The sequence below is a fragment of the Syngnathus leptorhynchus genome, chromosome 7 (assembly GCF_054491065.1).
Source record: "Syngnathus leptorhynchus isolate UIUO chromosome 7, UIUO_Slep, whole genome shotgun sequence".
NCBI classification, from domain to species: Eukaryota; Metazoa; Chordata; class Actinopteri; order Syngnathiformes; family Syngnathidae; genus Syngnathus; species Syngnathus leptorhynchus.
In genome coordinates this window covers 3,943,148-3,969,873 of record NC_141201.1, presented here as the reverse complement: position 1 = coordinate 3,969,873, position 26,726 = coordinate 3,943,148, and the positions used below count along the sequence as shown (strand labels likewise).

The 26,726-nt window shown below is 42.3% G+C and overlaps 2 protein-coding genes across 3 annotated transcripts; one reads left to right on the top strand and one right to left on the bottom strand.

The window, feature by feature from the left end:
• Positions 1-852: 852 nt before the first annotated feature.
• Positions 853-6,623, bottom strand: nmd3 (NMD3 ribosome export adaptor). 2 transcript variants are annotated; one of them, XM_085916563.1, is made up of 16 exons: positions 6,381-6,623; positions 5,670-5,744; positions 5,410-5,544; positions 5,219-5,315; positions 4,989-5,069; positions 4,711-4,839; positions 4,412-4,502; positions 4,084-4,162; positions 3,808-3,904; positions 3,216-3,333; positions 2,386-2,531; positions 1,813-1,925; positions 1,676-1,748; positions 1,463-1,569; positions 1,292-1,362; positions 853-1,147 (listed from the first exon to the last, which is right to left on the bottom strand). In XM_085916563.1, the coding sequence occupies exons 2-16, from the start codon at positions 5,711-5,713 to the stop codon at positions 1,017-1,019; spliced, it is 1,512 nt and encodes a 503-aa protein (XP_085772689.1). In that variant the 5' UTR covers positions 5,714-5,744; positions 6,381-6,623; the 3' UTR covers positions 853-1,016. The 2 variants fall into 2 exon arrangements, with proteins under 2 accessions (XP_085772689.1, XP_085772688.1); XM_085916562.1 differs by having other exon boundaries at positions 6,385-6,623.
• Positions 6,624-6,913: 290 nt separating this feature from the next.
• Positions 6,914-26,425, top strand: ppm1lb (protein phosphatase, Mg2+/Mn2+ dependent, 1Lb). The gene is made up of 4 exons (XM_085916564.1): positions 6,914-7,760; positions 19,316-19,526; positions 23,519-23,680; positions 24,612-26,425. The coding sequence occupies exons 1-4, from the start codon at positions 7,362-7,364 to the stop codon at positions 24,950-24,952; spliced, it is 1,113 nt and encodes a 370-aa protein (XP_085772690.1). The 5' UTR covers positions 6,914-7,361; the 3' UTR covers positions 24,953-26,425.
• Positions 26,426-26,726: the final 301 nt, after the last annotated feature.

Genomic DNA, 26,726 nt, shown 5'->3' with positions numbered 1-26,726 from the left:
CCGTGAACCTGCTGAATCAAGTGCGAGCACAAATTTAGCGTGAAGGCTGTTGGAGGTTACGAGGGCTGTTTGCACACATGCAAAGATTGTAGGGAGAGGTGTGTGATGGCAAGTGTGTGTGTGTGTGGGGGGGGCAAGTGCAGCACTTCTTTATGCTATTGTTAGAGGTGCCCCCGTCCCCACTCGGACCCACCCATGCAATTTGCTTATTCACTTTCCCAAGCTCAAATAACGCTTGAGTTTTTTTTTTTTTTTTTTAGCATGAGCACTCCCTTCTTCTTCCTCCAGTATCAACCATTTCACTAGTTCATTCCTCCAGCGTTAGATCAGCATAATTCATTACCTCACCCTTAAATGAAAATATTCTAGATCCTGCTATGATCGTGTCACTCCTCTTCCTCCATCCTTGAGATAGTGTCAAACATTTCACGTTCATTCCTCCGGCGTGAGATCACAACCAATTGATTATACTTAACTCTTCACACAGGCTACGTGTAATAAATGAAGTATTCTAGATCGTGCTTATTGTAGTTGTGTCGTTAAGGCACCGGTGTTTACGCAACGCTTAACTCAAAAACGATGCACCATCAAACTGTTGTACTTCTATGTTTGGATTTTATCTGTCAAATTGAATCTTTTGTGTAAATACTCATTTTAGTGGGAAAACTTGAAAGTATTGTACAGGCTCCATAAATGTATATATAACGAATCGCTCTCCCCATCTTTGCATTTGATGCAACTGCGCCCTCTGGTGGACGTCCCAAGGAAGGCATCTCAAGATAATTTCCCTAAGGTATTAGTTTATGGCATGTTTAAGCAGTGACAGTACCACTTATTCAAAACAGTACATGATTTTTTGATAGCTGATGATTTTATTTAATTAGAAAAAGTGCATGCAGAAGCTCCAATGAGCCCAGTAATGCATTTTACATAATTTGTTTCAGGAAGGTCACAACCTGTTAGTCAGTAAAAATGAGATGCTTTAGCTCAACTCTTACGGTGTGGCTTCATCAGCACTACTCTATCATGTCGTCCCCCTCGCCTCCCGTGGCGTCCGAGAGACTGAGCTCCTCCAGCATTTCCGCCAAAGAAATGCGTGGCGCGCCGTCGTCATCGGTGTCGCTCTCCACCGGGATCTTTGCGGGATCTGAAATGAATATTCATAAATTTAGTCCAAATCGTGAATGAGCAACAATGTGTGATGTGCTGCATACATACTGTTGATTTTTTTGTTTGTTTTAAAAATCAAGATTTATTGTAATACCAAAGCTTGTGGCGTCTAGCTGCTCACCTCTGTAGATGTTAACATTTTTCCTGAGAGCCTCATCCTCCTCCAGGTCCTCCAGGAAGTCCTGGAATTGCCTGAGGATTCAAATGTTTTGTTAAGACAGGAAAATGAAAGTAGCAATTAGAGATGACTCTATTCCAAAGCAATCTCAAATGATTTGGCACTGCGCCGTACCTCTCATCATCTGTATCCACGTTCTCTCTTTCTTTGGCCATCTCCTGAAGTTTCCAGTTCCTGCGCCTCACTCTGCGACTGCGGTCAAAGCTCTTCTTGATGAGCACCTTTAAGAGTCCAAGACAGTGCAATCAGCTTCAACGCCACGCATCAATACTGTGTTTCTACACAAGAGGGCAGTACAGAGTAAAAAGGTAAGTCAAAAACTCCTACCACATCAGGTACATGATGAGGGTTCATCTTATTCAAGAAGTCGTCGTTGACGTTAGAATTGGCAAAGTCGTATCTGTCGGAAACAGAACATGTAAACGGTTTTCCTCAAGTGGATAGCAACTGTCATCAATACTTACCCCATGACCAGGTCTCCAATGTTGAGCAAGTGGCCCAGGAATGTGCGGCAGTGGTACTGCTGACCCGTGTCCATCTCTGAAGTCTTCTGTACCCACAACTCGGCAAGGGTGTGCTGTAACGCACGCAGGGATGAGAATTAGGAGGTTCAACTGGCAACGTCCGCATACGCGCAAACAAATAAATACGACGAGTCACACTTTTACGACTGAAGCTGCAACAAATGATCTCCATAGGTTCCTAACTCCTCATGAAATGCTCACGTAAACACCAAGTAAAAGTGTTACAAAACGACCAAACACTCCATTCTTTGCTCCGATTTACTGTGACAGGAGCATCAATGATAATAATGGCGATAATGATAATAATAATAATGCGGCATTTGGAGAATTGTGACACGGCAAGCCTGTGCAATCAATAGAAAAACACTTCTATCATGTTGGCTCGAATCCCACATGCAGGTTCGGGAATAATGTAATGGCTCGCTATTGATTTTGCTTCCAAGAGAATTGCAATGCCCACTCCCCCAATAATGCACTCTGTTTGTGCAGCAAGCCCCCCCCCCCCCCTCTCACCTTATTAGACCTCATGCCAGCTCCGGCAGCCAGCTTCTGGTCTCTGATGATGTCAATATCCATAACGATAAACTCCTCTAGTTGCCGTGGGTTACAGAGGCTGTTGAAGGGGTAGCGCCAGTATGTGCTACCGTCAACCTCGGCAACTGTGAGTGAGAGATGATTGATTGCATCAGCATAATGGTGCTCTAATTATGCGGATTCCTCTGTTTTGTTAGCAGATTAAATTCGAGAAATATATCTGTCGTGCTGACTGCTTAACTCCCTTAAACTGTAAAAGTACTACCATAAAAAGTCAAAGCAATTAGTATCAGGAAAAAAAGGTCCATACAAGCAAATCTAGAGGGGGGGGGGGGGGACACAAAAAAACAACAACATACGAGCATTGAGGCCATTTCTGCATTCTGTAACAAAAGCAGTCTGGCCTTTGAAGACTAATTAATGACGAGCGCCTTTCAAAATGTCAAAACTCCGCTGAGAAACACGCCCGATTACACCAGGAAGAAAAGGGAGTGGGGGGGGGGGGGAACTCCCGACAGCTCATTGCAGTCATACTTTTGCTAACGAGCAATGACGGCTTGCATAACAAATATGTTTGCCATCTTGCCCTCCTCCCCCTGCGCGTCACGCTGGGCCATGACTGCAAGCACATGAAAAATGGTGACGTGGATCCGAAGTACTAAACCAGACTGTCATTTTAGCAATTAGCATAGCATGATAGGTGGCATAATCCAAACATACAGAAAGAAGACTTCCACAACTAAGTGACTCTGTAAACCACAACACATAAAGCAAACAGTCATTTGGCTTAAAAGCCAGTCTGGGCTCACTTTGCAGGGTGTTTGGGTCGATGAGGTGGATGGTGCTGGTGACGCGGACGCACACGCACACTTGACCCATGTTCCCCAGGCTCTGCGCCAGGCGCGGTGACAGGCACACCACGTTGTCCTGGCAACAGGAGACAAGTGGGTGTCAAAGTGAGAACTGTCGAATGGTTCGACTGTGAAAGGTTGCATACTAAATTACTCTAAAAATAAACATGGCAGCTATTGTAGTATCTAGACTCCAATCCAGTGCTATATGAATAAAATAGATTGTTAAATTACTGATGTATACATCTCAAACACATTTGTACAGGGAAAGTTGCGATTTTGCATTACCGTGTACATTTCTACATATTAGCAATTGCCATTTGCTCCAAACAAATCTGTCTTGAAGTCAAAGTATGAAGGCTACTGATTACTGTACTTTCCGACTTGTATATGTTTTTTTTTTTTTCTTCTTTATTGTGCATTTTATGGCTGGGGCGACTTATACTCCGGAGTGACTTATAGTCCGGAAAATACGGTACATTTCAAGTCAGTGCCACAAATTGATGACATCATCTCGAGCTAAAACTTCCATGCTGCTGCGAGTATATACCTTGCAAACAGGTACTATCTCCATGGAATAAGTGCTCTTGTAGTTGTACGTGTTGGAGTGGATGTCGTGAGAGATGAGACGCTGGGACACCTTTAACCTTTCGATTAGAGAAAAGACAGAGATTTAGAGACACAAACATGTTTCCTCTACATTCATGTTTACCGGGCCAAAGCATCCAAAAGTTTTAATTGTAGTGTGCACAGCCGCAAACTTCCCATAAATAAGTGAAATGTTTACCCACCGCCGGGCAGGCCCTTGTTTGTTTACGTTGCTCACCTGCAGGGCACGGTGCACTGGAGGAAGTCGACCATCTTCTGAGCGTGCTGCTTGGAGCCATAGTAGAAATCGATGCCCTCTGAGACAGACAGGAGGAAGAACAGTGATGAGCAACACAATAAAGACATTTGGGAAGATGGCTGACGCAAGGCGTGACACTATACGATGTGGAGAGGATTTTAAATGGGCTTTTAATCATTTAGAGCACAGTGTGGTATGAAATGTGCAATACAACTAAAGCTAGTACCTTGCCTTAAGATATGACAAATTTTATTTACTACGAATACCACCTCTAAAAATATTTTAGAATAATTTCTTAGATACATACCATGAATTTCTTTGATGTTTAGGGCATTCTGGTGAAGCTTGTGCTTGAGGATGAGCTGCTCCAGATAGTAGAATGTCTTTTTGTGAAGAGTCTGTTGGAAACAAAAAGCATCCTTTTAACAAAAACGATACAAACGGACAAAAAATAGAACGACATTGCAGAGTGAAGTGTTAGTTGCGAAAAATATTATTTTTGTAATTTTTTAAAATTTATTATTAAGACCAAATATTTTAGCTATCAACTTCACTGCTTTCATGAGCCGGTCACCTTTTGATCTCAGTGGCTCACAATCATTTTACCTTCTGTCTAACTTGAACCACAGCCTTCCAGAAGTCTTTGGCCTCCACGCGGTGGCAGTCGTCGCACATTTGAGCCTGGATGACAAACTCCACCACAAAGACCTGCTGAAGGATGGCGCCGTTCATCACCTGACGAGACAGCTACAGGTTAGATCATCTTCGCTGACAGAAGGGAAATATTTTTGTGTGTGTGTTTGTTCAAGAGTGGTTCTTTGGCTTACATGGCTAAAGCATGAATAGAGTAAATTATGGAACCCTCTAAAATAATTGATCATTACCTCCTTCTGTATGGTAAGTTTCATCTTAATCCTTTTTGAGTGAGGCTCTGTCCACAGGAATCCAGCGTCAATAAGTCGCACCTAGAAGAAGTGTTGTGAATACATGAAATAGCAAGAAAGTGCATTTAACAGCATAATTCACCGAGTGCCAGCCCACCCAATTATCAGGCATCTTTGACATTTAAAACGGTCAATATTTCATTGAAAATGTCAGTAAGATTAAGACATACTTTGCTCATAGAGCCTTTAATTTTTTTCAGACAAAGTGTGAGCAGCTCCCTGGACTCCAGAGCACACTGCACCCATGTGGCTGGAGGCTGCAAGTAACTGCAAAGAGAAGGTAGAATCAACACAAAAATGGCTCTTTTCAGTCCACGATGAATTTAGGGTTTAAAAAAAATAAAAATGTCGGAGGACAAACCGTTCACATTGCTTGCAGAAATGGACTGTCACTTGCTTGGGGATTCCTTCTGAGATGTCTACTTGAGTGCGTAGACAGGCCACGCACATATTGGCCGGGTTTGGGGGAATTGGGACGCCACAAGTGCAGCACAGGCTAGGAAAATTTGAAAAATAACAGAATTTTACGGCAAATCGTGGCAAGGCAACTGAGGTTTTGTTTAACAGACATATCGACCAGCTCTAGTGTCAACAATAACAATAGGCTGGTTTCCTACTTACATATTTCCCTGGGTGCTCGTAGCGCCAGACTGCATGTACTCCATCCTTGATTATCTGGCAGTTTTGTGAGGACCCCTGAGGACACAATCAAGAGCTGTTGTTGTTGTTGTTGACTTTCTACTTGTCCAATCAAGGGTCACCATAGCTAGTCGTCTGGTATTGATTTGGTTGGCACAGTGTTTCACACCAGACACCTTTAAAATAAATATGACTGCACAATCATTAATGAGGTGCACGAGGCGTTTTGGGGATTTGATGACGTGGGTGATGATAGACGACCCCCTGGCTGTAGCTACGTACTATGTCTTGGAAGTATTGAAAAAAATTACAGCAGTTGTGGAAAAAGTACTAGTTTTAACTTATGACGGAGCTGCCGTGATGGCATCAGAGCTTCATGGGATGCAGGTTATAATAAAAAAAAAGGTGCCAAAACTAAAGGGAAAATGAGAGCTTTTACAAAGAAGTTTATTGTGGCGAAGGATTGTGTGTGCGTGCGTGCTGATGAAATAACCAGTAGCCAATTGACTAAGCTATCCTTTTGGTTTTATATATTTGTAAATCTGGCTCTTAAAGAGTCAGTGCTTCGCCAACCCTGTGCCTCATCGCACGTCACTGGTTCTGATCGGTAAACCGGAGAGACTATAATGACATATTGTCGACAAGAAACTCCGAAAGTCTAAACTCCAATAAATAAAGAGCAAATATACTCACTAACGTTAGTTTGAAGTGAGCTTCTGCAGACACTTTCGGCTCCACGTTTTTTCCATCGAGGTCCGTAGAGAAGGGCTGAGTGACGTAGAGTATCTATTGAGGACCCAAAGCTGCCTTGTGTGTGCGCCTGAGTAAAACTAACCAAACGTTTTTGAATTAGCAGGGTTTATTGTGATTAAATAAATACTAGACCAAAATCAAATATCCACAATATGGAGAGAAAATACTTTATACCCGGGCAAATGTCGTTTGTCAAGCTCACTGCCATTACACCTGCTTGAGCCTGACATTCAGAACGACGCTTTCAAACAATCGGAAATATCTGCACACAATTGTAGCCGTGTGTGTTTGTATGTGCACGTGCGTGTTTGTTCTATAAACCACAATTTGCACTGATTATTGTGCAACTGGCACTTTGTTAATGACAGTTAAAATACGATTATGGTTAGAAATTGCATTTTGTGACAGCAGTTGCGAATTTGGGAAAAACTTTAGATAACTTAGTGTACGTGAAGGCATCTCGGCCCATGTATTCCGCGAGCAGCAGTGTTCGGTCGCATCCAGTGTGGCAGCTGGGAATGTGAGGACGCACATCGAGCAGCTATTTTGAGGGACGGGGGTGGGGGGTCACTTGTCTGTCCAAAAGAACAGACGCTTTCATAGCTCGACCCCGGACCGGTACGCTGTTTCGTCGTAGTCCGGCGCGGTGGACTTGCCGAACGAACATCCAAATGGGCAGATCGAACTGAGCGTCTTTCACTGCGGGAGTGAACACTGAAGTGGTCGGCTCGAACTCATCGGCGGAATAACACGAGAAGCGAAGTGTCATTTCTTCTTTGATTGTCCAGCTTCTGGGTTCAATGAGCCCGTTTCACCTCGACCGATCCTCGCCGCACACGCCAGCCATGGAGTGAAATCGGCCGGCGTAAAAGCGCGCACTACCTGCCGCGGTATCCCCCCACGCGTGAAAAACCATCATAAATGATAGAGGATACAATGACCCTGCTGTCCCTGTTAGGTCGTATCATGCGTTATTTTCTGCTCCGGCCGGAGACCCTGTTCCTACTATGCATCAGCTTGGCCTTATGGAGTTACTTCTTCCACACGGACGAAGTGAAAACCATCGTCAAGTCGAGCCGCGACGCCGTCAAGATGGTCAAGGGGAAGGTGGCCGAGATGATGCAGAACGAGCGCTTTGGCGGCTTGGATGTCCTGGACGCCGAGTTCGCCAAGACGTGGGAGTTGAAGAGCCACAACGTCGCCGTGTACTCCATCCAAGGGCGGCGGGACCACATGGAGGACCGTTACGACGTGCTCGCCGACGTTGTCAACAAGAGCCACCCGTCCATTTTTGGGATTTTTGACGGACACGGCGGAGAGGTGAGTTTGGTGATTTTGTCTTAGAGAAGCGAGTTATTCCGAATGACTCCCCACCCTCATACACCTGTTACAATAAAAAGCCAGGGGGGAATTTGTTTGTGCAATGTAAAGATGATATTTTATTGATAAATGATATTTCTCACAATGAAACTTGCTTCAGCTCTGTCAGTGTTGTTGCCTCACATGAACCTTTTGTCCCCTTGACATGTCATTAAACTAGCCATGTCTGAACTATGTCGGGAGAGTTCCAAAACTGGTCTCACAAAACATTTTAATCCCAAACAAAAATATTCCTCTTCAGTGTGATATCCCTCAATGCAAAAGGCAACTCCCCTGCTCACAATGGCCTGAGCATCTGACAATTCCTAGCCAAAAAAAACATCTCAAGCGACTGGGAAAGTGCATTACACTCCAAGCGGATTATCTGAAGGTGAAACTTGTAGTTTGTTGTAGTTGTGTATTTTGGATTCTAAATGCATCTTTTGTGATACCAGTCATTGAACTTTTGTGACATCTTGCTTGGACTTCAATCACAAAAGGTATCGCATTGAGCGACAGGAGCGCAATTACATCCCATTTGAAACAATCAAGCACTAACTTGTACAACCAACCCTGACGCTGGCAACCTCATTGGGAAGAGTCATTTATCAAAGCCCACAATCATTGAAACTCAACTGTTGGTTGAGATGCCTCAACCTAGAGAATATTTCAACTACTGTAAACCAGTTTCACGGGTGTCACTGTAGTGATGTACATTTCCAAACAGGTTTTGTCCTTATGTAATTCACCAGCTATCAAGTCTTGTCTTTCAGGAGCGTCTAGTAAATTTGTGACACACACATTGTGAATTTACACGCAATTTCCTCGTTACAACGCAACACTTGTACATGTGTACTGCGGGGAAACTTTTTAGAGCCTTTTAAATCTCGGAGGGACGTCAATTTATAAATGCATGCACCTAATGTATTCAATTTTTCACATTACATTTATTATTTTAAATATATAAGAGCCATTGTTCTAACATAAGAAAATGTCACAACAAAATAAGCACATTTTTGTTTTTTTTTCTTTCAAATTCCTAAAAATTGTAATATTATTGAGGTGCTAGGTTTATCCTGCATATTTCAAATCTGCAAAAAAAAATAGGCCTACTCATAAGGCCAGTATAGGGTCATCTGCCATCTAGTGGTGATTGGTGAAATTACAATTCAAAACCACAGTCTCTTGTCACACGTCATCTGAGTGACACTGGCCTGTCCCAACATGACCTCATCGACCAGTACAACCGTGCACTGTTGAAGCCACAAAGCGTGGTTGGCACTTTGTGCTTTTATCCTGACTCAGTTTGACTCCATCTTGGTTGGTGACTGACAAAAAACAGGAAAGCGGAAATACAGATGATATCTGCAATTTCAGTGATAATTCAGTCTTTGTGTCAAAGTTCCAAGTTAACTACTGACAGCTTTTGACCAAAACCATTCATATGCTGGTTTTTTTTTCCTCCCCTAGAGCCTGTTTTAGTTCCTTTTTAAAGATTGTGACCTAACATGTGGTTTGAAGTCATGCAGAAATAAAAATTGGCGGTACACTGTGTTTATTCATGTAGGCGAGAAGCTGCTTTATTATTGCATGTCCTTGAGAAACAACTTTGCCTTTTTTTTTTTGTTAAAGAAAATATGCACTGAATTGCGGCCCTTTGAGCTGTTCATTTTTTTTTTAGTACTTCTTTACTTCCTCTTTTTGAAAGCATCACCTTACCAGGACTAGTCAGTAACCTCGAATTTAAGCCTTTGCTGGTCCTGACCAGATGCTTCAGAATTGATCTCCTCCTCCTCCAACCTCTCAGCACAATTGAATTGCCCGTGCTCAGTGCGTATACCTCTCTATCTAAATTTATCAGTGGCCATCCATGGTCACATCGGACTCATTTCCGGCTCAGTGAGGGGATTTATCCATTAAATAGACAATGGCTTTTCGCTGACATCGGATAACCTGCACGAAATCTCAACAAGAGTCATTTGTTACGTTCAGGCTCTTCCCTCGCTGCCAAATTGTTCGCTGTGAGACTCCATCTGATGCACCGAGGACAATTTTTGATATGCGCATACGTAGAGTGTTCCTACTTATCTTCAAAACATGAAAAATCAACAATCAATATATATATATATATATTTTTTTTTTAACGCCCCCAAGATCTTTGAGAAAGTGAGAAAATAGCACCAGTAAGCATTTTACAGCCTTGGCAGAGGTTTGATTGCCTTGCATTGTCTGTCCTTACTTTCCCTTTGCTTTATATCCAGTCTGAAAAGCCATTTTATTTTCAACTTTTATTATTAATTTCAAAAATTGTAAAATATATGGGGCTTCGGGGAGCAATTGAAGTAGTCATGCGGCACAGTTCCCCTTCTTTGCAACTTCGGAGTAGCCATTTTATAGACCGTAAGACTGGTGTGGAATATTAATACATCGACATGTTTGCTTTTTTTTTTTTTTTCCTACTGTGCAGCTTTCTTTAGCTTGGAACTCTTTGGGGTTATTTAGTCAAAACATCAAGTTGTTTGCATTCAACCTGCACTGGTCCTCACTTGGGGTAGATGAAAGGAAGCTGGTATGTGGCTAAATGCACTGTTGGTATTACAGGATTAGACGGAGCGAACAAAGGCCGCAGTCTGGGGAGAGCAAAGAAAGCAAATGTGCATATACTAGGTGCGCATGCATGCGTGTCTGTTGCAAAGTTAGCGTTGAAAAAAAAAATCCAGTGCTTCTTTTCAAAGAATTGACAACCGATTCCGACGTGCTTAGGAACTTTGCGTAAATTGCTCACGCTGCTGTAAATATGGTCTTAGAAATCCATCGCTTGCTGATTAACAGCCTTAATCAGGATTGTAATCGACTGGCCTTGGTAAGCCTAATCGCATTGGTTTTAAAGGAGAATATCGACAGGGAAGCATGTTCCGTTTTCCGAAGTCAAACGACTGCTTCTTCTTGAGATCAATACACGGTAGTCTAATTCTGTATGTGAGCGACCACTTCCAGAATTGAGCGACTTTGGGGAAACGGTTGAGTCTGTTGTGTCTTGAGAGAGGAGAAGAATGTCGACTGAGAAAAATCTCACAAGTGACAGCTGTTCAGCATTAGTCGCATCGCTACGGTTGTTTACATTGCATTTGTTGAGTCCACAAATGTTGCTCTCCTCGTTCCTCTTTGGTCAGATGGGTAGAGCAGGTGCATTTTTGTGGAATAGTTTATCTACAACAAGCATAAACAGACAATTTAATCAATAGAAGCTCAATCACGCAACTTTCGGACGCCCGACTGTTTAAGCCGGTCTGGCGCTCATATGTGCCGAGCCGCCTCGCACGCATCGAGCAATCCGAACGGAAGGAATGCGGCTCATACACATGTTTAATATTTGCACATGGTTTCGATTCACTGAGGAACTCTTGAGTGTGAGGAACAAATCTTTAAATATAACCAGCAGCTTGCAAACCCAAAAGCCACGTGGACTGGGATAGGCACCGCTCATAGAAAGGCAATTTATGTTATGGCGTTAATTAGCATTAGCTAAAAAAGAATTTAGAGAGACAAAAAAAGCAGTCATCACCACGGTAACATTCTTAGTATCAGTTAAGAGCTACATGTTCTTTCCTTTTTATGCGCACGAGTAAATAAGGGCTGGAGTTTATTGCGTCAATAAATAGCTACAGTAATATTTTACCAAGCAGTCGTGATTTTCCACCAAGGGCCAAAGACAAAAATATATCCATTCCAATCAAATCATGAGTCTTCGGGGAGTTACACTGAAGAAATCTGCTTTTTACATGGGGAAAAAAAAATGTTGTGATCCTTTAAGCAGTAAACAAATGAGGTGTAACGATTTTGATTAAGCCTTATTAGGAGCCAAATTAAGAACTTGTGATAAATGAACAAAATCTCCTATTGAGATTTAGTGTTTAGTAGAATCATTTTGGGTTTTTTTCGGGGGGGTCAATTTTAGCTGGAATGAGTGTCCCGGTCAAAGACAGAGCCTCGCTTGTTGCCAGAGTTTATTGTTTGTCTCTCGCCCTGAACATCTCATTTAGAAAATCATAAACAGGACACGTGACACATTCCGACTCCAGTGACATCACAACTCTTTTCAGCTCCTCTTGCCACCGAGCAATTATTGAACAATAGTCAAATATTTCAGATTTGGCTCGAAATGATACTTGTACCAGATTTATAGATGTGATTGAATATTTCGTTAAATGATAGCTCGGAGGGAATGGCAGACAAGATAAGCACAGTCGCAAATTGATTAATGTGGCGGTGGCGCAGAGGAAGCTCGTGCGCTAATGCTAACAGCTCCAGGCTCCAAGGAGCCACGCTCCCTTCCTGGGAGCGCCCATAAGCCAAGGCTAAAAAGAGTTGAAGTGACAGCGGGGTGTATTAGATTTACGATAATCCCACCAGGGAGGTTGGGACTATACATTAACTGCACAGCTCCGGTTCATTTTTTTTTTCTTTCCACTTTCCTGCTCATCTTCTTCGTTTCCTTATTCCCCCCCGAAACCATGTTCCCTGCTGAACTTGACACTATTTTTAGTGTGACGTCTCCTCCGTGCGGTGTGTTTGTTTACACAAGCAGAAACTCGTATTTGTTTGCAAACCACAAACGTACGCTGCCCTTTCCTGAGTTTATTTAATGAGATGATCCGGTAGCGAGACTAGGAGCTCTACTTCCAGCTGCTAGGCTGAAATGAAGCAAGAGAAGAAATAGAGTACATTATTGATTCCGTCGAGAAAAAGAACATGAAAAAGAACCAGATGACAAAGGAGTCGTCCATAACGGATGTCATCTTGGCCAACGTCCACCCCCTCGTTGGCAGCCGAGGATCGGACTAGCTTTCTTAACGACTCCATGAAGTCTCTTTCTATTTCTGTCTGCCATGTCTCCTCTCAAATGTTGAAGGACGTCAAGTCTCCTCAGCAAGTGGAGGCCATATGTGACAAACGTAGTGAAGCGTCAACTTTTAAAAATGGATGTGAAGACAGTCGTAGACCGAAAGTTCAAATGATTGGCCAGGATGGTCCAGCGAAGGCTTTTCTTTTTTTTTTTTTTTTTTTTTCTCCTATTTTTTCTTCTTTCTCAGAAGGCTGCCAGGCTGGAAGCCAGGTCACCTACGCTTTTCTCCCCCGAGAAAACTTGACATACTTTTCCACCTCTTTGCTCAGTTTGAAATCTTTTCTCCCTCACACACAACTGTCTCCGTTGACCTTTCTCCAAAGCAACCTTGTTTCTCTCTCTCTCTCTCTCTCTCTCTCTCTCTCTCTCTCTCTCTCTCTCTCTCTCTCTCTCTCTCTCTCTCTCTCTCTCTCTCTCTCTCTCTCTCTCTCTCTTCTTCCGATCAGTCCCACCGCTTCAACTGTTCTTAATAACTGCCTCTTTTCCTCTTTCTGATACCCCACTGAGCTCCTCAAAACACATTTTTGTAGGATAAATCCAACCTGAAGTATCTTTTTTTCTGCGATACCCTCAATTCCTGTGAGAACACGCTGTTTAGCTTCGCCAGATTTACAGTATATCTACCCCGCTAAATCTGTTTCCCCCTTTAGCTTTTAATGTCCCCAACCAGCCCGGCCCGCAGTCATCTTATCTTTCTGCAGTCCGCCCGACGTCCTTATCAGTGCCTTGAAATATTAAAGAGTCTTCTGCCTCCCGTCCCGAAGGGCCTCTGTGACTTTTACTTACTACGCCGCCGCCTCGCTAGCAACATTTCGTCCTGGCGGTGGCATATTTTTAGTAAGAGGGCGTAGCTTTTTTTTGTTCTTTGGACCGAACTTTTAGACGATGAGCGATGTGGGAAAAACAAACCCGTGAAACTAATTATCTTTCGATTCAATCGAGCAAGTGTGAAATCAACAATTTTGTAGCGTATGACTGCTGCTAGCTTACTTGCTATGCGCGCGGTGCTGCTGCTTCTTCTTCTGAAAGAGTTGTTGTGTCAAAGAAGCCAGCTGTATGGAGATGTGAGTGGCCGATGGAAGGATGGACACAGGAAGAGGAGGCAAAAGCGTCCAGGAAGCTGTCGAGTCGGAATAAGCAAGGCGACACTTGGCAGCGCGGTGTGGCAGTGTGCCTTGTTGTGGCCACAGGCTTTCACAAGGTTGCGTCTGTTTTTATGTACTATTTTTTTTTTTTCACTTCCAGAAAAATGGTTGCATAGCAACTAATTACTGTGGTACCGAGAAAACGCACAAGCTTTTTCCAATTTCTGTCATCTAATATTTTTAGCTTGTCTATGCAGTACTAAGTACTGTCAAGAGGAAAATGTTAGTCTAGTGGACAAAGAGACAATACGTGGAATTTGACAAAAAAATGATACAATTTAAAATAGTTGACAGCACAAATATTTATCCTCGAAGTGTATCGTTATATATCAGTCAAAAACCTTGTTCAAGAAAAAAAAAAAGTTTGTTTACAAACAAAAACAAAATTCCCCTTGAATAAATTTCAGTACAATTACAAGACAAAAATGGCATTTTCAAGTATTGTAAGTACGGTACCCGGTCTGGAAAAAAAAAAAAAAAAGAAAGTACCGGTCTATGCTGTGTACATTTCCCTTCCTCCTTCCCATTTTGCTTCCCCCACACCCACGTAAGGGCCTCGTGTTGTAAAACACAAACAGAGCTTGCTAACTGTTCACGTCAAAATTATTTTCTACTCCTCCACCGTTCGTCATCTAGTTGAGACGACATTTCTGTCTGAAAAGAAGCCACGGCCCGTTTATCTAAATGGAGGTTGTAGAAGAGCTTTGATGTGCAGTATTTTAAGCAAAGCTGATGGTTTCTCTGCGACTGAGTGATACGCTACCACAGCAGGGGTGTGCATTATGCTGGCGGCGCGACGCCGGCGACAAATGCAAATTGATATTTCACATCAGAGGAGCGTTACGAGTGTGAGCCAAGAGCACCAGTGTGCGTACGTGGGAGCGAGAGCTGCAGCGTGGAGGCAATGAGCCAGATTTATCACCGTGTCGGAGAGCGCGGCGATGACAAATGCCGCACGGTCGAGCTCTTGAATCGTCTCGGCGGCCGCACCTCGATAGCTTCCCTCCCACGCGACGCACAGACAGGCTCGTACTTGGACTCTAATGCTGACAACTTAAGTCCACTTATAATAAGGTCTATTGGAGAAATAGTTTAAGCCTCTTAAGTGTTTTTTTATTTTTTATATACCGTGTTTGCTTTTTGGAAGCCGCAAGAATTTGCTTGCATAAGCAACAGTGACAGTGGAGCGGTCCTGCATTGCTATCTTGGCTCTTTGTGTTTATGTGGCTTTCTCCAACATCCTCCCACATTGCATGTAAGGCTCATTCAAGGAAAAAAAAAATAATGCAGAAATGCTTCCTAAGACTTTTAGGAGAGAATTTCAGAAAAATAACATCATATAAAAACTGAAACAGTTATCCTAATTGATGGTCTGGGGCTGCTTTGCTCTTCAGGACCTGGATGACTCTGATTGATGAAGATATAAATTCTCATTTTAAAACCGCATTTCTTTGTTACTGGCTTGCAATTGAGGTTTGGCTGAGGCTCCATTTGAGTTTTATTGGAACAACACACCCTGTGTGCGGCGGCGGCGGCGACAGCGGGCGGGCTGGCCTCCATTTTGTTAGCGGCAGCGAGTCACTTGCATAAATCAGTCGACTGAAGTTTTGGGGTTTTAACACAGCTCGGGGGGGCAGTTTGTGTGAAGTCACAACTGATTGATACAAGAGCATATGTGCGTGTGGAGCTTTTCAAGTATTAAACGGCTTTCAGACAAATGCCATTCATCTATCAGGAAATCCTTTTTACCGATTATCCGTCCAGAAAATGATTGATAACGGCCTTCAAATCTTGTTTAGAGACAAACGAAGATGCTTCGCGTTCGTGTGTGTGTTTGACAGACATGTGACGTGACGACGTTCATCAGAGTGTGATGAGCTGTGGCAGGGTGTAACACTTGAGCAGTTCTCCGGAATGCAAGCACACTCTGAATGGCAATGAGAATAAATACCGCTCTAATTTAGGCACGCTTGCATTACAACGTGAATATTCATGCAATCGATCGCCAACTTCAGGTCGCGGGAATATACCAAAAACATCGGGCGAGGTGTGCGCGCAAAGCGATCGTCTTTCTCGAAGGTGAGGCAAATGCATTAAGCACATGAGCTTTCCTCATGGACCGTTACGGTTTAATCTGAGTTTTCACCTTCCTGGAATGGAGCAGCTGTCATGGGAAGGACACCCGGTGAGGTCTTACTTCTATTGCAAAGAGACCGATGTCCGGGCCCCCCCCCTCCTCTGTAATAGTTGCCTTCATTCTATGAGTAAAGATCTTTTTCCTGACTGACTGGTTGTGGTCCACTGCTGTGTGTGTTCAGTTGGTATCTTATTTGAATCTCACAGTGTGGCTGCATACCTGTGTAAATCCTCCAGACTACAGCCCATCTGTGCTGTGTTTGTTGTGGTTCTGTGAGATTCAATGTTTGGGTGAGCAAAATAGTTTTAGCGATGCCAGGCTAAGATTTGTGCGCGAGAACACACGGGGGAGTTTGCGAGGCGAAACAAATATTTCCAACTGAGTAAAGAGAGTTTGTTTGTTTTGTTTTGTTTTGTTTTTCTAAGCCATATTACTTTTCATTCCTGAGGCAGGCAAACGGTCCTGGTGCTGAAGGCCCTTTAAAATCGATCCGGGTCAAACGGATTGGTACGATTTGTTCGTTTAAAAAAAATAACAAATGGTCATGTTTGCTCAATAACGGCAGACAAAATACAACATATAGGATCCGCACACATTATAGAATGCACCTTTGAATATTCTGGTCGAACTCCTCCAGAGTGTGGACGGATGTTTGTCATGCTCTGACAACTTGATGACAGAAAGTAGACTAAATTTTAGACCAGCTAAAAGCAGGTCTACGTTTTGGCGTAGGTAGTGCAACACTTTCAGTCTATCATTATGAAGACATTATTATCATCATCATAATTTATAGACTTTGACTTTTACAAAAATACCAAAAGGAAGACAACTCCACTGATGACTTACGCCGGGCACGAAAATTGAGTCCCCGCAGTGTAAATCCAGCCGACGTCTCCCTTTCTCACTTGCCTGTCATCTACTGCACTTTATCATTTCTCTGTGTGCTGTTGCTTTGATGGTTCATTTCAAACCATCAGGAGGGACCAACTCTCTTTCCTTCCTCTCGCAACGATGCACTCGAGTGATACTAATGAGTGGTCTTCACGTTCCCAGTCAATGTGTCCTCTTCTCTTCCTTTTTCTCCACCAATGACTTTATCTGTCCAAACACCAGCAGGGGATAAAAAAGATTCTTGCGTTCCTTATACAAAATTCCCTGAGGGGGATTTTTTTTTTTAAAGGAATTCCTTGTATGACTTTTCTCATGTCTGCCAGCTTTTAGATGTGATGGATGAAAAATATTTAAGAGGCACTTGTGTTTCTCTTGGTCTGGCAAGTGTCGTGACAGGATGGATGATGCAGTGTGTGTGCGTGTGTTTGTGGGTTGAGAGCTGTGCTTACTGGCCTGGCCCCGTCCATGTGGGCGGTTTGCTCACAATTCGAATATATATTCACCCCCAATCCTATTCAATATAATTATATGCATAGAAAATGAAAGGTCAATCTGTGTGTAAGATTCATTCTGTCACTTTAATTGCCCACATAACTTAACGATTAGGGAACTGACTGGCATATTTGAGGGTTAATGAATGCGTCGGGTTTAAAAGAGCAAAAAAGATAACGATTCATAACACAGAAACCACAAACAGGGAAGCTCATTATGAATTAGATTGGGGTTGAACGTCCCACCAGGATTTTCCGCGCCCCTTCAACGAGGCTCACTTAAGATATCGCATCGGCTCCTGCCCACAAGCTACTTGTCATGTAGGACTTATTTGAAATAAATAAATGGATACATAGTTAAATAAATGGCTAAAAAAAAAAAAGAATGAATAAATCAATTAATAAATTAATTTCCCCTTCTTGGCTCTTTTGCTTTCCTCTGCACGACCAGCCCTGGCTCACAGGCTCGCTTAATTTTTCCAAACGTCAACTAGCATTTCAGCTAATTTTTTCTTTTTCATTTTTCCAAATGTCAGCTAACTATTTTTTTTTTTTTTTTGTCCAACTGCTTTGCTCCCTTACTTTTACTCCGACTGTAGCCGCGTGTAATAAATATCACAGGACTGATCCTTAATTTCCGCCATCTGTCCAAATATTGAGTTATCCACTTTTTATTACACAATCACCTCTGCCTGTTTTTTTTTTTTTTTTTTACCCTGCAATTTTTAATTCACTAAAGAATCTCTCCACTGGACACAAGCCCAAACTCACTTTGAACATCTGCTGAGGCAAAGCTTATGAATTTATAATGTATAGCGAACCTCTATTTAGGTCTGTCATGAGGGACTTTGCCACCAGCGCTTTATTCCGGTTGACAGGCCCGTCAATTAAACTGCTCAGTAATTGGCACTGTACGACGCAGCGGGACAATACACTTCCTGTTCTATTTATGACCCCTGAACTCAGTTTATTATCTTGGCTCTTTTCATGGCAACCGCAGGATGGAGGCACTTCAACAGTCGGTACGGGGGGCGAATAATACACAATAATACATTCTGCGGTGTGGAATGTTACCACGGAAGCAGACGGGAAAGGATGATGACAATTTAAATGGAGACACACTCAAGGGGGAGAAGCAAACATCGGCAGTGTTTGGACGCGAGGAAGCGAGCCGGCGAAGACAAGCTGCGGCGACTCAGCTACACACACAGTGTAGATGAGTGAAAAAGGAAAAACAAGATTCCACAAAAGCAATTTTCATAATGAGAACAGGGGTTTGTTTGAAATGAAGTCGGAAGAAACGGGATCAGCGTTTGGCTCATCCTATCTCTGTAATTCAGCCTGAAATCGTTCAAGTTGAGATGATACTTTGTGGGTTTTCTTTTTTTTTTTTACAGATTCTTCTCAAGAACAAATGAAATATGATCTAGCGACGCCTCCGTGAAGTGTATTATCTGATATGTGTTCTCACCTGAACCTCATGACCTTGGTTGAGCGGGATTGTTTTCCCGATTCTGCGCTGAGTCAGGGGAAGAGAAAGGCAGCAAAAAAATACGTGTTCAAAGGTTTTATCTGCTCTCGAGGGAGCTAAGTTAGCTTACTCAGACATTAGAGCATCTCTGTTTTTTTTTTTATGCCATTTAATTTCCTTTTATTTTAATCAGCATTCATTGTTTTAGACAAAAATCAATAACATATGTCAGGACACTGTGGAACATTCAAAGTCCAATAGAGGAAATGTGAACTTAATTCCACACAGGAAATGGTTGCTTAGGACAATATGAGGAATTGAAATTCTTTCCTGATATTGCATCAAAAATATTTTCTGCTACACCAACTGTGACCAAATCAAATTTTGTAAGAGTCTCAAAATTTATTTATATGGACCTCAGTTTTTTTTTTCTTTCTCTTCTCTCTCTTTCTCTCTTTCCACTGTCTGTTATCAGGCGGCTGCTGACTACGCAAAGGCTCACCTGCCGGAGGCGCTACGCCAGCAGCTGCTCACCTATGAACGTGAGCGAGAGCGGGATAAGGAAAAGGATAAAGAGAAGGAGGAGAAAAAGGACACCCTGTCCTACCCGTCTATCCTGGAGCAGCAGATCCTGACGTTGGACCGGGAAATATTGGCAAAACTCTCCGCCACATACAATGAAGCAGGTGTGTGTGTTTGTCTCCCATTTAAAACGAGTTTGGATTTGATTGGTTAAGTCTGAACACAACCACGCCCCTTTTATCAGAGGGTGTGCACAGTTTTGCAACCACGTTATCTCAGTTGGTCATCTTTGCGTGGTTATAAAACGGGTCGGAATTAAGCATACCGCTGGGTTAATCCATGGTGATGTCTTTGAGTTCGCACTCTTTCAATCTTCTCCTGTTGAACAATGACTGTCAGCAACCCTCGAGCCTTGCTTATTCAGCTGTTTAAATACAAGCCAATCTTCACAAGGCTTGTAGTAATTATTTCTGGTGGGATACAAGGGGTGAGGAGTGGGCGGCGGAGACGGGGGGGGGGGTCAGACGAAGGGGACGTGCGGAAGTTTTGGTTGTTGAAAGCTGCGCGGGAAGGAGAGTGACGCAAGCAGCCGATGGAGTGGGGAGCAGGAAAAGTTCAGGAGACTTTCATTTGGTCGGGGGACGTAGCGGGAATGAAAACGGAATATGAGTTAGTCTTAAGACTTTTCTCGTTGGTCTAAAAATTATCGTAAGCTACTAAATGTCTTTGAATATTCTTCGCTTGACGCAGCTAATTCAAAAAGTCCCTAAAGATTCTTTATTTGCTCAATAAAAAATAAATAGTATAGAGAAATATCCCCCAGTTGGTCCATAAAACCTGTTACGACTCTTCAAATGATCTCAAATTCCCCGCAAACATACTAACACTCGCCACGAGTAGGTTGGAAACCATTTCAATGAGTAGGGAATATTATTAAGACTTATGGCCTTCCTTGAATGAGCAATAAAGCTTATTATTATGATGAAGGTTTTCTCCCTCCTCCCATGAGGTATGATGCGTACATAGCCTCTGCGGTGTGCAGTAATTTTCAGTATCGATTGTTCGGCTTTTATTTGCTGCTGCGCCGTTGTCTGTAGACTTGTAAAATCCGATCTTGCATTCATCGCCACCGTTGGAGAATTTTGGGCTGTTTTTGAAATGAATAATTCTTTGTCTCTAAAACATGCCTTTTTATCCTCCGCTACACAAATAAGAAAATAATAAAAAATAAAACCAATGAAAAAACAAATTAAACATGTTCAAAAAATAAATAAAGCTAGCGGCTACATTTAAAAAGTCACAACAAATTGAAAAATAACTATCATGTCAATTCCCAAACTTTTATCGCTCTGGTGTGAATTTACTAAGATAGATTTTCCCCTTCGCTGGGACTTTAAAGTTTCATGCATAAACTTTCACGCTCAGGAAGACCAAAAAAAAATAAAAAATGATGACGCTGAGAGGAGTAATTCACTTTAACAAGGGGTTAGGTTGTTAAATTGGATTAGGGCTTCGAACAATGCGTAGCGTGAATAATAACTTGATTTCCAACATGTGACTCCCATGTCAGCAGTTTATTCTCCAGCCCATCAACTCGAGAAAGCTCACGACACATTGGTTGTAAAAAAAAAAAAAAAAAAAGGCAACACCCTTTTGTTGCACTCGCCCGCCGCCGACCTCGTTATCCTTTTTTACTCTGGTCGTTTTCTTCTTCTGTACTCCAGCCAGCATCCGCTTACTGATCAATGGTGTTCCAGCAAGAAAAGCCATCTCCTCATCCCTTTTGTCTTTTCGTTCAGAGCTGTTATTTTTGTCCAGACAGCGAGACGCATTGGCTGTGAGTTAACTTAGAGAAAGATAATGCTTGTTTAGAGTCGGAATTTATTACAGTGTCAGCGTCTCGGGGGGTAATTGCTGATCAGGTAATTGCTCATTCTTCCAGTTGTGGCTGATTCACAGCTATCTCCTCTTTATTGCAATCAGGGACTGAATTAAGCGGCAGGGGAGCGTGCCGGAGAGATGCTCCTGGATGAACTCGTAGTCCGCGATATATCTGATTCATCCAGCCCCCCCCCCCCCGGGCTCTCCGTCCCCTCGTCGCTTATCAGCAAACACCGAGTGGCGATAAAAGTGATGTGACTTTAATGGAATTGGCCGTAAGCTTCAGGTCGGAAACAGTCACCTTGACGCAGCGTCGGTGTGCTTCGACGCCTCACCTTGACGTGACGGCGTGAACTCCCGGCAGGTTTTGACACAGAACACAAGTTGCCCACTGATGCGTGAGTGCCATCATGAAAAGTTAAAGGTGACAGCGGAAATGTTGAGAGCAGGTGGTTGCTTGTGGTAAATCTTTCCGGCCACTTGTTTTTGTCTCGCAAGGTGAATGAATGACTTTCACACACAGGGCAGAGAAGAGGCAGGATTATAAAAAAAAGTATTTTCGAAATAAATCTTTTTTCCAGCGCCATTTGTGCCGTCTTTCCCTTTTTCAAACTCAGTTAACATATTCCAAATCTGTGAAACGCTTGTTTTGCTCAGATTGTCTCACTGTTGCTAATTTTTATGTGTACTAATGAGCGGAAGGGCCTAGAAAAACTCAACAATAAATGTAGATTGCAATTTGGGTGGAGCCCTCAATCTTTTGTCCAAGCGAAACGGATAATTAGCATGAACATAGCGTGTGCTATTTTAATAGGGATTGGCGGTCGAGTTGCTCGACAAAGGCTTGCCTAATTGGCCAAGAATATGCTAGCGAGCCGTCTCTGTCCATTATCTCTATCGCTATGGGATCCCGATAAGGCTAATTAACCGAACAGCGTGGCACAGTGCAGGAGAAGCTATATGTCGGATTAGGTACGCATGCAATTATTTTCCACTTCCGTTAAAAAAAACATCTGCATCCAAGTGTCATCAGTATTCACCGCACTCCCTCTTTCTGTATTTCTCTATTTCCATGTCTTCTCACCTAATACCACAAAATGGGAAAACTAAACGTGTTTTGCTGCCGAGAAATCTCGGATCTCATCTCTCCTTTAAAAATGATGTCGTTCCGTCTAACCCCGAAGCATCTCCGACATAAATTGCATGTCAGTCAACCAACCGACGGACGGACTGGAATTGCTTGACGCTTCAAACGACATTTCATAACATGGAAATTCTTTTCATCTTTTGTGTTTATTTCAACTGTATCCTGAGTTTGACTCCACTATTTTTACATGTTTACAGCTATTTCCTTATGTAACCCCGCCCTCACACATCCCATTGTAGTCTAAGCCAGAGCTGGATGCCCAGTAGCCCTTCAAAAGCAAGCTCTTACGCCCACCACTTTCGTCTTTTGTGTGCGTGTGAGAGCAGAAATAAGAAAAAAAAATTGGGATCGCACACAAAGGGCTTCAGTCCGAACGGTTCAGTCAAGCTGACGGGCCAAATAGAGAGGCGAGGCCTTCCCCGCTTTTGTTTTTAAAGGTTACAGTAAGAGCGTTGTGTGGCCACACAACTAATATTAACTCTTTTAAATTTGATACAATCCTCTCTGGCATATATTCTTTATCCTCTGTGACTATAACATCCATGTGCATTACACTGCCCCCTGTGGCCATAAAGCACACATTGAGCATGAAATCTTAATGCATGTTGCATTTAAGTTAATGATGTCATTTCTGTATAATTTCATAAAATGCACCACTATTACTTATTGAAAGACATGTTACTTATTTGTGTTTTTTGAACAATTTGGTGGTGTGCTGTGAGACTTTTCACATATGGTAACATGCTCATTGCCCCAAGCGCCTCCTTCGCTCCGTCTCTTGTCGTCATGGTAACGTAAAGCCATGTTTACATTGGCACACGCCACAGTAGAGTGACAAGATGGCCCCCTGAGAACCCGAGAATGTGTGCTGTTATACTTCATCCTTGTGGCGTTTTGACTCGAATGAGGGGAAAAATAATGCAGAATATGCCTGCTTTAATATCTTGTTAATAATGCATGACTCCCTAATAACAAAATTCAAACTTAAGCAGGAAGTGGTGATTTATGAAATTTGTATGGTTCATCTCGAGCCATTCCACTTCATTTACAGCCAAATAGATGGAGTCAGGTTTATAGTCAATTATTTCCACATCAGCCACATTCTTTCTTGTGCTCGTCCTCCCTCAGGCACCACATGTCTGGTGGCCCTCCTGTCCGATAAGGAGCTGACGGTAGCTAACGTCGGCGACTCGCGCGGAGTCCTGTGCGATAAAGACGGCAAGGCCATCCCGCTATCGCATGACCACAAGCCCTACCAGCTGAAAGAGCGCAAGAGGATCCAGAAAGCTGGTGAGACTCTACACACGCACACTGACTGCATACAAATCAATTTCTCACTTAAGGGAAACATAACGTGAAAACAGTCATGAGCGCCGCTGCCTCTTTTGTCTCGGTTGAATCAAAGGTGCTCGTTAAAAACACAGGCGGCATTTTGGAGCTATAATTCTGCCTCCTACTCTTGCCGCATGCACTCTGGAGTGTTGGAGTGATGATGGCACCGGGCCAGAGGTGTAAGCCTGTGGGGCAATATTGCATAATAGTCCTTCATCGCCATCTAGCGGTTTATTTAGGTACTAGAGGAATAACCAAATAAGGCAACTGGTTAAAAAAATCAAATGGCAGACCCTTTTGCTTCTCTCAAAGTGATGTTAAGGATTATAAATAGTAGACAGTAGACACAAACGTCGCTGGAAGGGCAGATTTGAAATGAAAAGTCATAGTTATTCAACAATATTTATGATGAATATATTTTTTTTTCCTAGCACCTATTAGCTAAATATTCTCTCATAATTATCAATAGCTAATAAAACTATCTGGGGTCTCATGTTCCCTAATTTATGAAAACTCCTTTTTTTATGCAATGCTGAACACATATTGTATTTTTCCACTGGGTTGTATTTGTACATTTTGCAGTCTGTTGTAGCTTGATGTCAAGACCTCAGCATTTTTGAAATGCTAAGCTATGACCTTGCTCGCTTGGTGAGGAGGAAACCAGAGACACATCCTGGCCATGTAAGAAAGTCAGAATGTAATCCAAGCGTTTTCCGAGACACTCGAGGATATGTTGCCCTAGCTAGTACGGGAAGTGATGTTATCTTGCAGGATTGTAAAATTGAATGGTGGGAACTTTTCACTGGAATTAACGAGAATTTGGGGTGATCGAGAAAATCTAATTTTGATTAATGTAAACAACTTTATTTGGGCTTTTTCTTGTGGTCAGGCGGATTCATTAGTTTCAATGGCTCATGGCGCGTCCAGGGAATCCTGGCCATGTCTCGCTCCCTGGGTGACTACACGCTGAAGAACCTCAACGTGGTCATTCCCGACCCTGACATCCTTTCCTTCGACCTGAACAAGCTCCAGCCAGAGTTCATGATCCTGGCGTCGGACGGCCTGTGGGACACCTTCAGCAACGAAGAGGCCGTGCGCTTCGTCCGCGAGCGCCTGGATGAGCCGCACTTTGGCGCCAAGAGCATCGTCCTCCAGTCGTACTACCGCGGCTGCCCCGATAACATCACCGTCATGGTGGTCAAGTTCAAAGGCAAAGCCAGCGAGCAGTAGAATGACGACGGCGTCCGGCAGCGAAACCGAACTTTTGGTGAGAGTATCGATTCTAATGCAGATGTTGAAATAACGCATCAAACCATTGCTCCTCCTTTTATGTAAAAGTTTTTTGTTTTTTTTAATTAGCTTGTGTACCCCAAACAAAATAACTGATTAATTTATCACTGAAGATTCAGTATGGAAATAATTGTTCATTATCTTGAAGCAATAGAAAGAAAATGAATCATACTTTGACAAAATATTTTTTTGTCCACTCACAATATGCTTTATCCACATTTCCCCTTATTGGTTAGCGCCTATCCTAACTCTCTCTCATTCACACAATTCTTCAAAAAAAAAAAAAGAAGCTAACATTCTCAGTTGAAGTTAACTCAAACTGACAAATAATAAAACAAAGGAGACATAAACACCAGATGTTTAAACACCCAGATGTTAAACCAAACTGTCTAACTTTGGCGAATGAATGTTAGTTAGCTTAAAGCTAACATGTAAACGTCTTACCTGCACTAACAGAAATTAGCATTTTAAATCTTCAAACAACTTCTACTTTTCCATTCACTGGTTTTTAAAGGATATCATTTGCATAGCGTTTCCTTACTCCTTAACATTATGAAGGTGTTTATCAGTTCACGTTTCAACCTTGTAATTCCCAAATGTTAGTCAACATTTGTACAGCAATAGGAGCCACCTCTCATGATGACACATGAAAGTGATTCCACTGCCACCTTTTATCATTTTTGAACGTTTTAGTTCATAAACAATTGGTGCCATTTTTCTTTTCCAGAATTGCTCTGCTATGTTGGATAGAATAACATCATTCATTCATCTTCATTGGTAAGCAGGAGGTCACATTAAAAGAGTGTTAAAATATAGTTGAGAGTAATTCATCTCTAATCGCTCTCAACTAATGGTTTCTGGACAATGTCATAAATGATTGTCTGAAATCAACAGTTTAAAAAAAAAATGTACAGTAAAATCCTGATAACTATCACATTCTGTTTTCCCCGAACTCTAAATGAAACAAAACTTTGAATGAAGTGTATTATTGTTGCCTTATTTTTAAACAGTTTGTTTCCTGTAATATCTGCTGCCATTTTTTGGGGTGATTTTTCAAAACGTGCATGTCTGTCTCATTCTAATAAGTCATATATGTAAAGTAGAAATGTGAAAAAGAAAATCTCCAAGAGACATTAAGATGAATATGTTGGCATCCTCATCGCTTACTGTTTACACGGCAACAAAGAAAGCAATTCAGATTGTATTATGTCAGCGATGTGTATTTGTTCAGATGTCCTGTTTGGATTTTTCTCATTCAAACCGTCGTCATTTATCATCAACGTTGCAAAATGTTGCTTTGGCATTTGTATATGTGTGCTTTCATAAAATATTCAGATTTGGGAGAAAAAAAAATATTTTAAGGTGTAATTCAGATAAAGGTGATATTAAAAGAAGAAAGGATGAAATGATTAATCTGTAAAGTCTGTCGTATTAATTTCTGGCATTGATGATTTTTACAATTGCTATGTCAAAGAAGAAAACCAATTTCGAGAAACCAAATACAAAAAATATTCAATTTAGATTCATCCTGATTTAAATTTCATAGTCAATATTTTTCATTCATGACCACTGCCTGACGTGGAAACAATCCGGATGACCCAAATAAGCGCTTCCGATTATGTCGGGTCTGGATGATTGACAGCTAGGGACAGGTGTGATCTGACTCCTGTAACCGGAGAACAAACTACACGTCGTACTTCATAGTTGCACTGTC